The sequence below is a fragment of the Rattus norvegicus genome, chromosome 1 (assembly GCF_036323735.1).
Source record: "Rattus norvegicus strain BN/NHsdMcwi chromosome 1, GRCr8, whole genome shotgun sequence".
NCBI lineage: Eukaryota > Metazoa > Chordata > Mammalia > Rodentia > Muridae > Rattus > Rattus norvegicus.
In genome coordinates this window covers 9,785,873-9,797,511 of record NC_086019.1, presented here as the reverse complement: position 1 = coordinate 9,797,511, position 11,639 = coordinate 9,785,873, and the positions used below count along the sequence as shown (strand labels likewise).

At 46.1% G+C, this 11,639-nt stretch overlaps 1 protein-coding gene across 7 annotated transcripts in view; it reads right to left on the bottom strand.

Annotated features, from left to right (window-relative positions):
* Positions 1-2,135: 2,135 nt before the first annotated feature.
* Positions 2,136-11,639, bottom strand: part of Adat2 (adenosine deaminase, tRNA-specific 2) — a 20,697-nt gene continuing 11,193 nt past the window's right edge. For 2 of the 7 annotated variants that reach the window (NM_001115028.2, XM_039081082.2), the window contains 4 exon segments: positions 2,136-4,813; positions 4,905-4,977; positions 8,857-8,963; positions 10,464-10,614. In NM_001115028.2, coding sequence (NP_001108500.1) covers positions 4,770-4,813; positions 4,905-4,977; positions 8,857-8,963; positions 10,464-10,614 — 375 coding nt within the window. In that variant the 3' untranslated portion in view covers positions 2,136-4,769. 7 annotated transcript variants of the gene reach the window in all.

The window sequence follows — 11,639 nt, the reverse complement described above, 5'->3', positions numbered from 1 at the left end:
TCCTATGCCCCCCTCTCCTATGCCCCCTCTCCTATGCCCCCCTCTCGTATGCCCCCCTCTCCTATGCCCCCTCTCCTATGCCTCCTCTCCTATGCCCCCCTCTCCTATGCCCCCCTCTCCTATGCCCCCCTCTCCCGTGCCAGTATTTTATGGGCAAGTAATCATCAGACTAGAATTCACTGCAATGTATTACCACAGGGCATCTGTGATATCAGAAATATCTTGGACCATTTTTCTACAGCACTATTAGTTCCTTCTTTTCTTCCTTTCTTTCTTCCTTTCTTTCTTCCCTTCTTTCTTCCTTCCTTTCTTTCTTTCTTTCTTTCTATTGGGGGGGTAGGAAGGATGTCAAGAGTGAAATTACTTAGTTTTGGATCTTCATTTTCATTTTCCTTATTGACTGTGCTGTTTAAAATATTCTTACCAAAAGTTGTGAATTTTGGAACACACAATACGGAGGAAGAGTGAAATCAAATAATTTAACAGCTGTTTTGGGTTTATATAATGAATCTTCCTTCCCTCCCTTCCCTCCGTGTCAAGCATACTTTCTTATAAAAATAAAAACCAAAAGTCACAATCTCTTCCCGTAAAGACTTGATCACTCACTGCCACAGAGAGGGAGAAAACCAAGTCCACGGTGACTAAATCAGACATCTGAACCAAGTGTGCAAAATTAATGTCACCTGTAGCGTGTGCTGGCCTTTGTTGGCCTCCAGCTGAGGAAGCATCAAATAAAAAGACCACTCTGTTATCCAGAGGAGCGCACTAACTGCAAAGCGAAGGCATTGGTGGTGGCGGCGGCAGCGGTGGTGGCAACACGGGCAGGACAGGTACAGGAAAACTGTCATCAGAGCAGGATGTGTTTCGGTGGGAGACAGGCGCATGAATCCAGTGGCGGCAATATGGAAGGCGACCAAAATGTTCTAGGTTGGAACAGCGAAGCGTAACAAAACCCTAGGATGGGGCTGGCTTCGCGGGGCTAGAGGGAATTCTCCCCAGGGTTTAGCGGGGCTTAGCGGAGCCAACTGGCAGAACTGGAGCACCAATGCTCCTTTAAAGCAAATGAGCGTTAAACTGGCCAGGTCATTAATAACAGAGTGGCGACGGTAGAGGACAGCACTCTGCAAAAATACTGAAGTGCTTCTGGGTGAAGGACCAGGAGAACCTATGACGTGAATAAAAACAACAACAACGACGACAACAACAACAACAACAACAACTTTAGAACGGGCTATGATGTAGCTCGTTGCCTGGTGCTTGCCTAGCATTTGATGAAGCCCCCCAGACTGATTTCCCTGGCACAAGTAGCGAACACTGTACGAACAGCTGTACAATGATTCTGAAGCCAACCTAGGCTACAAATGGGGAGGGAGGGTCCTTAGAAATAGGAGCCATCTTGCCTACATTTGGGTCGCTGGCTGTTTTCTCCATATTTCAAGTGTACAAGACAGGAAATGCAAGGATATCTTGACATGACTTCTCATCGCTGATGGGACCCAGCAAACACTGGATATCCCCCGGCATCGATGTGATCGTTTCTCCCCAATTTTTCTTAACAGGGCAGGTGGCTCTACGGGTTATCTATGTCCTATGCCTTCCTAACTATCTCATGTACAAAGTACGACTCTTATTTCCGGTCTCTTCGGCAGGCACAACCGGTATGGTTCCGTTGGGTATGCGCTTTTGCAGTGGGGGCCTCGGTATTTTACACTGCGGCAGCGCCTCCAGTGCTTGCTGGAGGGCACTGCGCACAGCTTCGCTGCTTACACATCTATAGCTCCTCGCCGCCATGTGGACACGGCGTTTGAGTTCCGTACACTTGGAGTCCAGGACGTCCACAGCGATCCTAAGATGCCTATGCTGACCCCGAGTCTACAGCAATCCATCCGGAGCAGTTTTTCCCACCGGAAACCAGGCAGGCCTGTGTGCAAAAGCTCTTTCAGTGACCGGAAGGAGAATTTTAAAGGTGGGGAATGGATATTAAACCGTTCAGCCCTGCATGGGGACCAGGAAAGGCCACTTAGCCATCTGCTAAAACCAAAAAGGGAAATCATGCACACCGCCTTCTTTTCTGGTGTTATTTTTCCGCTTCCTAAGAAGTTCTTGTCTCTCAGAAAAAAAATGGCCACACATTATTTCTGGTTCTATGTTTTCACCTTTATTGTCGTTGCTGTTGCTATTATCATTTTTCCCCTAAATTCAAACTAAATTTACTTTCAACGGTTTATCATGATCCCAGGTTGTTTCAAGTACAGATAATTCCCCCCAAATGATATGAAGTCAGTAAATATAATGATGTCTTCTTACAGGAGAGCACAGGAGCCGGGGGTGAATTATGACCAACTGCAAAAAGGAACACACTAGTCAAGGCACTAAAACTTAATGAGAAGACAATCTTCAAAGTAGATAAAACCGAAGAGAAGGTGCACAGACTATTACTGTAAATTTAAAATCCTATGTACTCTTCGCTCATTAAACTTCTGAAATGCTGTTACACACACACACACACACACACACACACACACACACACACTCACGAAACCATGCAATTATAAATCTTCTGAAGCATGTAACTGTGATTAGCTGCTCCCCCAGGCAATATAAAAACACTACCACCACAATCCATTCCAGCCTGTAATGTAATTCAAAACAAACAAGTCAGAGACAGTGCTCAAATGGCAGAGTCAACAAACAGCCACTTTGCATCAAGGACTAATGCGCTGTAGAAACTGAGGCTGCGCTGGCACTGGCCTTTAGGTGGAACAGCGAGGCCCCCTTCTGGGCAGAGACGCACACTGCGCCCAGGGCGGCGCGGAAAAGTCGCACCTTTGCTCCAGTGACCTACCTTATCAGACTTTGTTGTGAGGTCTAATTTTTAGATACTCGATTTAAGCTTTATTCCCCGCATTTGAAAAGAGTAGTAGCTTTGTTATCTCTGATTCAATGGATCATTTTATTGAATCTTGAAACCAACATTCCTGCATTCTTATTCCGAACTGCAACTGGTTGTAATTGGGACGATGGGTGGGGTCCCTACATAGCCCAGGCCTTGAATTCATGATTCTCTTGCTTCAACCTCCCCAGTAGTGGGGCTACGGTGTGCACCCTTATGACCAGCAGCAACTGTCATCTTCCAGCAAGTTACATATCGGACCACCTTCATTTCTCTCTGGAGAATGTAAGGTCTTTGTTTTGAGAGTATAAGGTCTTGGCTTTGTTCTAGGGAAGAAATGGACGTTAAAGGAATAGTTGCTTCATTATAAGGAACTATTTCACTTTCATTTCCTCCTTTAGAAATTCTAAGTGTGTGTGTGTGTGTGTGTGTGTGTGTGTGTGTGTGTATGAATAGTGGGATTGTGTGTATGTGTAAGTAAGTGCAGGTACCCGCAGAGTCCAGAAGAGGGTATTGGTTTCCCTGGAACTGGAATTACAGGTTGTGGATTGTCCAGAGATGGTGCTGGGAACCAAACTTGTATCCTCTAAAAAAGCGGTGTATGTTTTTAACCCCCGAGCCATCTGTCCAGCACCCACTATTTGAAGACTATTCCTCTTGAAAGAAGGCATGAATAAAAGTTTATTGTAGCAATATGCTATGATTTTTTTTTAAAGGCTCAAACACTTGCTTAAAAGCATCCATTTTATCTAAAAAAAACTTTTAAAACTTTTAAAAAAATGTTCTAGGATTGGGGAGCTATCTCGGTCAGTCAAGCGCAGGGGGACCTGAGTTCAATCTCCAAAACTCACATTTAAAAAAGAGAAGGAAAGGAGGGAGGCAGGGAGGGAGGGAGGGAGGGAGGGAGGGAGGGAGGGAGGGAGGGAGGGACAGTATGGCGGTGTGTGCCTGTAATTCCTGCACAGGTAGAACTCTGGGCATTCCTGGCCAGCCTACACAATCCCTCACCCCCGAGTGGTAAATTTCAAGAAATCTTCTCTTTAAAAAAAAAAAAAAGTCAAGAAGGAGTGGCACTGCATCTAAGGAACAGCACCGGTGAGCCTCCTCTGCCTCCACACCCGCCCCCCAAAGTCAATACAAATTAGGACAAGCCCAGGAACCTGTGCCTGGTGGAGCCTGGTGTAGGACCGGGTCTGAATGCATTCGGTAAAATGTCAAGGCTTGCTTTTTTTTTTTTTTTTTTCTTTCTTCTATTTCCTGTTTTGAGCTTGATCAATCTCCCGATGATGTGTCAGACTTACATTTGGGTTGGGAGATGAGGAGCGTGTGGACATGTGACGCCTAAGGTTGACACCAGGGTTCCTCCGAGATCACCCTTCACGTTATTATTGAGGCAGCATCTCTCATTTGACCACAGAGCTCACCGGTAAGGGCTAATCTAATTAGTTAGCTTGCTTTGGGATTTCGGGAGCCCTGGGATTTCCAAGTACTGGAATTACAGGCAGGCCACCAAGTCCACCTGGCATTGTTGGGGACCCAGTCCTCGTGGCTGCATGGCAACCACTTGGCCATCTCCACAGCCACAAAGAGCTTCATGAAGCTGGGGCTAAGGCTGTGGGTCAAGGGCAGGCACTGCTTGCTGATCTCAAACTTTAATCCCTCCCCTTCCTGGAAACATTCTTTCAGCTTGGTGGAAGAGCTAATAGTTGTTTACAGACTTTTAAAAAAGGGCTAATTTGTTCCCTTAACAGAGCAAATGATGAGAGACACCATTTTCACACACAGTAATAACATGTAAACGTGACCAGTGATGCCAGCAGCATTCAGGCCGGAATTCTGTCCAGGTCTCCAACACTAGTCCTTGATCACTACAGCATCAGGATTTCTGACAATCCTTTTTCCGAACTTTTGATTTTGGTGCTGAAAGAAAAGAAAGTCAGGTGAGTAGAAAGCGAGGGATACCAAACTTCAGTCACACTAAGGTGGGACACTGCACCAGGAGAAAACTCACCATTTGGGTTTTCCTGTTTGTAAAAGGTCTTTAGGAGCTCCACGGCCTCCTCAGCACGGTACCCGGGGATGCACTGAAGGGAGGAACATGAGGTGAGTATCGGCCATGACCGGATGTGGGTTCCATGACCAACAGCGGTGTATACAGTTATAAATGGACTCCACACAACGTTCATTACTTGGAACAAACAAAAGCATGAATAAAGACATACATTTCCAAAAGAGTGGGCGCCCGGCCTTAACCAAACATCTCAGTCAATCACTATTGTGGGCGGTACTTAAACCCTCTACGGTACGTAACTGGACCTCAGAGGGATGCTGCAGTGATTAAAGGAGATGCCTGACGGGTGCTCATATTTTTACCTGCTATCTTTCTCCAAGCACGGGATGCTATATACCTGCGGCTGGAAAACTATTCTTAGTAGAACAAATCCTGTCCATAGCTAAGAATGACGAGCTAGGGTAAAAGGGCCAAGGCAAAAACACCCTAACCCCCGCTTGACCCTGAGCCCAAGAAAAGCCCAAGAAACAGAGTTCCGCCAACTGCTGAGCATGAAAAGCCTGAACAGAAAAACCCACCAATCCCCGAGCTTGCCACAGAAACCTACCAATCCCTGAGCTCACCCCAAGCTAAGGACTTGAAATCCCATGAATCCTCACCCTGGAAATCACCACCTTGGGAAACCCTCCCCACAAGAAACCTTATTAAACCCTGCCTTCTGCTTAGGCAGCCACCCTCTCAATAAATCTCTTCTTACGTGAGGTTTGTGGTGTGGGTGATTTTTGTAGTATTCCTTGGCTCCTCATTGCCAGAGCAGAGCTATAACACATTCGCTGGGGAAAGCATCCCCTGATGGAGCAGAACTGTTACACTTGCACTGGGGAAAACCCTTCATCCCCACCCCTCCCCCACCCCCACCAGCAGCGGCAGACCTTCTGTAGGGGAAACCTTTCCCTTGAGAGCCATAATACTTGAAGCAATGTTTTTTGTTTTTAACTTTTAAGAGTATAATATAGGACGTGACAGAAACATTTCTCTCACTAGAGGTAAAAATATTTAGTACCTGGTCCTTTAGAGGAAAAAAATATTTTTTTTCAAGTTCTGCTATTCGGGGTTTAAGGAAGCTGTTGAGCTTGGCTTTGCTTTTTGATGAAAATACGTGAAAGAGCAGATACAGAGAGAGCTGTAAGAAACAATGGATGAAACACGGAGTAAAAATGGAAGCTCAACACTACAGAGGCAAGGAAGCACACGGGGAGAAAGGTGGGCCCTGTGTGTGCGCGTGTGTGCGCGTGCGCGTGTGTAAGCAAGCTGAAGGGCTTGGTAGCGTAGGGGAAAGAAATTAAAGACATATGAGACGGGGCCAAATGCTCGCGGACTTTAGCACTCATCTGGGGAGCCTGGAAAGGATCTAACTCATCCTGCTGACGTTTGTGAAGCTACACAGCTATTCCTCAAAGTCATGCCTAGCCAAGCACGGCAGACAGGAGGCCAGCCTCGAAGGGGCCTGGCTGAGAATGAAGCTCCCTTCCTGGGGCCTCCGTTGGCTCCAGCCTGGGAACCTCCCCCATGGTAACAGTAATCATCCTCCTCCCTTACAAAGTACTGCCCTGCTCTGGCCTCAGAACACTTCAGAATTCCCATTCAGTCCTGTTTCTTCCTCAATCTCTTCCTCTCGGTCCTACGCTCTCAAGGCCCCACTGAGGCTGCCTCTCTTGCATCACAAGATACTCACTGATGGAAACATGATCTCCTTCCTAGCACAGCTCTGTAGTCATAAGATGCCCGGACACACAAACTTCACTTAAGTCCTTTCGTCCCTCAGCTTCTAGGATGCCACCACCCTAACCACTGTTTGTCAGTGTGGACAGGGCCTGGTGCCTTATCCACCTTATCCACCTTTATGCTCCAATGTCCAACTGAACAAACCAGGCCCTTTCCCCAGGGTTTGGTAAAGCAGTGCTTCTCCATCATTCCTGTTCAATGGAATTACAAGACAACCTCCACAAGCACAGACCCTGCCCGTTTATTATCTGATCGATGGTCTCAGCACAGAGAAATGCAAAATCCTTCCAGGAGATTCTAACATGTGGTCCGAGGAGAAACACAGTTATAGGTGGGAAATAACAACAACAACAACAACAACAACAACAACAACAACAATAATAATAAAACAATGTTAACCCATGGGTCTAGATTCCAATATGGCATTCTAAAGTACCAATTAGAGCTATACGTACGTAGCTTTAGCAAAAAGCATATTCACCAGATAGAGATGGTACACTTCTTTAAACCCAGCACTTGGGAAGCAGAGGCAGGTGGATCTCTATGAGTTTGAGACTAGCCTGGTCTACGGAGCAAATTCTAGGACAGCCAGAGATACACAGAAAAACTGTGTCAAAACAAAGAAACAAACATACAAAGCAAATGTTTTAAACAGAAAAAAGAAGAAATACTAAAAAACGAATCAGCATCTTTTTTAAGACAATAGATGCACAGGTCTCCCTGTGAACTTTATACTACGTCACATTATAGTATATCATTGCATGCTGTGTTATATTTAAGGAATCTATAATTGTGATATGAGATCCCACCTCCCTTTTTGTCCTCTGTCCCACAACCCGAATCAAAGAAAGGGAAGAAAACACAGCATCCAGAAGCCGAGCATATTAAGGCTTTAAACGCTAACAAGACCTTAGAACATAATTTGGCATTAAACCACGGCGTTTATTTCCACTGAGTCAACATGGCTGTGTAGATGTAAGTGAACTTCTCCGGCTGAAAAGACTGATTACCCTTAGACACTTGACACAATTGTTTGTGCTTTCATGTCACGAACATGTGTGTGTGTGTGTGTGTATATGTGCAGTGTGTGTGTGGTGTGTGTGCGTGTGTGTGTGGTGTGTGTGCATGTGTGTGGTGTGTGTGTGTGGTGTGTGGTGTTTGTGTGTGTGGTGTGTATGTGGTGTTTGTGTGTGTGGTGTGTATGTGGTGTGTGTATGTGTGTGGGTGTGTGTGTATGTGAGTATGTGTGTGTGTGTGTATCTGTGTGGTGTGTGTATATATCTGTGTATGTGTGTGTGTGGTGTGTATATATGTGTATATGTGTGTGTGGTGTGTGTATGTGTGTGGTGTGTGTATATGTGTGTGGTGTATGTGTGTGTGGTGTGTGTGTGTATGTGTGTGTGTGCGTGTGTGTGGGGGTGTGTGTGTGCATGTGTGTGTGGTGTGTGTGTGTATGTGTGGTGTGTGTGGTGTATGTGTGTGTGTGCATGTGTGTGGGGGGTGTGGGGGTGTGTGTGTGGTATATGTGTGTGTGTGTATGTGTGGTGTGTGGTGTATGTGTGTGTGCATGTGTGTGGGGTGTGTGTGTGGTATATGTGTGTGTATATGTGTGTGTGGTGTATGTGTGTGTGTATGTGTGGTGTGTGTATGTGTGTGTGGTGTGTATATATGTGTATATGTGTGTATGTGTGGGGTGTGTGTATGTGTGAGTGTGTGTGCATGTGTGTGAGTGTGTGTGTGTATATGTGTGTGTATATGTGTGTGTGCATGTGTGTATGTGTGTCGCAGCAATGGTCGTGGCACCACAGTGGAACTCCTGCCTACAGAGCTGGCATTCTTGTCCCAACAGAGAGGTAGTCTCTAAGCCCACACAAGGTGCTGGTGAACTGTTGGGAGCTAAGAGTTCAGGGAAGGGGCACAGAGTTTCTTCCAGTGAGATGTAACAAACTCAACCCGGGGCCCCAAGATACTGTCTGATTCTGTCATGGGTTTTTGGAATACTGACCGCATGCAATTGCTAAGTTCATCGAGAGCTAGATAAACAGAGAAAGGGGGCCGTGGAAGGAGGGAGGAAAGGAAAAAGGAGAGAGAGGGAGAGGGAAAAAGGGAGGGGAGGGAGGAGGGAAGGGGGAAGGGAGGGAAGGAAGGCACAAGTAGATTATATTACCTGAAATGGTCTCCCAGTATTGGGTAGGTCAGCAGAGGCAATGTTTAGGACAGAACCACAACCACCAAACCGTTCATTCTGACAGCCATAGACGACCAGCGGGATTTATAGCACAGAATTAAGGTCCTGCACCGGATGTGAGGATCAGGGCAAGAGCAAGCTGATGCTATCTTAGAAAACCCAGTCCAGACTTCGAAACAATTAAGAGCTTACGGTGTCTTTTTAAAATAATACAGTTCAGTTATACAAAGGAAGAGAAAGAGACTTTAGGCATGTAGAAATTAAAAATCTAGCAGCGGTGGGTCGGCAAGACGGCTCAGCTGGTAAGAGCCCTCACCATGCAAGTGTGACAGCCTAGGCTGGATCCCTGGGACCTACTTAATGGTGGAGGGGTAACCAACTCCTCAGACTTGTCCTCTGAGTACTGCACGTGTGCCATGACATGTGCCTGCCAATATAACAATAATAATAAATAAACAAACCAACCCACAACTGTAAACAGAGCAGAGACTAAGCGTTTTTGCTTAATAGGCAAATCAATTCTCTGCTCTTTCGACTGCATTTTCAGAATCACCGCACGATTGGAAACTTAATTCGGGAATTTTACCTTTGAAAAATACATTAATTTAATCGCGGGATCCCAAGGAAGAAGGAGAGAACGGACTCCTGAACGTTGTCCTTTGATTCCTGCACAAGTGTCCTGGCATGTCCATGCCCCTCACAATAAATAGACTTAATTAGCATGTCAAAGTCGGTCAGGAGGCTGGTGTGATGGCATGTACCTATAGTCCTAGCCCTTGGAGAGTGGATCAGGAACCACAGTCCAAACAGATCCTCAACGTTGGAAAAAAAAGACAGACAGTAAAAAGAGAGGGCAAATGGGTTACGTTGCTGGCCTGTGTTTGCCTAGAGTGTGCAAGGTCCCTAGTGCTATGAAACAAAGACCGTCTAGAGACGGACCTCACTCTGCATTTATGTTGCTTGGTCCACGCAAGATACAATCCAACTAGAGAACGCTAACTAATTTCCACCCATGGTAGTGTGGGGAGACATTTTTACTTCTTATTTACCTCGAATTTGAACTTAATCTCGATCCCCACCCCCCTCCCTTTTTTTTGTACTTTGTGATAGGTATTCACGGCAAAAGTGGATTAACTGAAAATTTATGAATCACACATAATCTGTTATGCAGAGGCAACGATCTTCCTCGGAAAGTCTCCAGGCTCTGCCTTAATTTGAATGGATCCTGACAGACGGGTTTAAGTTAGTTCTGAGCTCTTCGCCTAGCTTAAGTGTCCGATTCTTTCTTGGCTGTCGACACAGAGAAAGAATAGGTAACTCTGCCGAGTAGAAACTGTTCTTTTCCTGTTTTTGGCTAAATTGGGCAGTGTTTCATAACGCCGTTTCCACACGTGACGGGACTGAAGGCTGGGGAAGGCTATGGCTCAGGGATAAGCAGATGCAGCCTGTGCGAGAGCCTGGGTTCGATTCTTCACATTAAAGAGAAAAACAAACAATATAAGGGGAGAACGACGGGTTGTGCGTCTGGCCGTGCGTTGCCCAGAGGCAGCGAGGGAAAGGCAGGAAGCTGGGAAGTCAAAGGATACTCATGAGGCGCAGGGCAGCGGCACACATGATGCACGGCTCCACAGTGACGTACAACACCGTGTGTTCGAATACCGCCGAAGGGCTCTGTCCATGTCGATGACACCAATCCAGGACCTGATCGATGGCCACCATTTCAGCATGCCGAGTAGCCTTGAGGGAGGGAGGGTGGGATGGGGAGAGAGAGAGAGAGAGAGAGAGAGAGAGAGAGAGAGAGAGAGAGAGAGAGAGAGAGAGAGGCTCATTGATATTGTTTGTTTCATACAGCTGGTGTCTTTAAAGTGTGCAAAAAGTCAATTGGGAAGGATTCCTACCACGTCTGACTGTATTAGGACATAGGTTTCGGGACGCCCTTAGCGGTTCCCCAGTGCGAATATGAAACCTCACCAACACGGATGCCTAATCCCCTGTACTACGCAAACCCTGCTGTGTTTTTACTGAAATCCTTGTGTACCTTGGGGAAATTTGTTTTTCATGAAAATATTACAGAGGAGATAAGTCGCAAAAAAAATATATCCACCATTTCTGAATATTCTAATGGAAGGTTGCAATTTTCATAAGCTTATGCTCCAGTTTCAGATAGATTTTCAACTGACCTCCCTGTCAAGCAAACCTTTACTGAGTTTACCGGAATGTCATCACGTTTGCCTCACAGCGCAACAGACCCTAACTAAGCACACGCTTGAGACTTCACATGCTTCTTGGGATAGTACAAGAGAAATCACCCAGCATATGGAATCAATTGCACTGAAATTTGAATCCTGACAGGGATGTACTAATTGTGGGTCTCAAGCAAACTTTGGATCCTCCATGTCTGAACTAGAGTTATCTCCTCCTTTACCACGCCAAGAGTAATCTGGGCCACACCAAACATTGTATGGCACGATGCTATTTAGGCACTCTTCTTTCCTCCGATTAAAATGATGTTAATGCAGGGGTAGAAAGAAGGCACAAAGATTAAGAACATTTGCTGCTCTTGCAGAGGACCAGAGTTCGGTTTTCATCACACGTACTGGGTGGTCCACAAGTGTGTGTAACTCCAGTGAACAGTTCCAGGAGCTCCAACTTCCTCTTCTTGCCTCTGAAGGTACCTAAAGGCATGCAGTCACATACACACATGCACACACGCACACATGCACAGATAAAGTTTTCTAGCTTAGATGTGAGTTTCTTAAGAC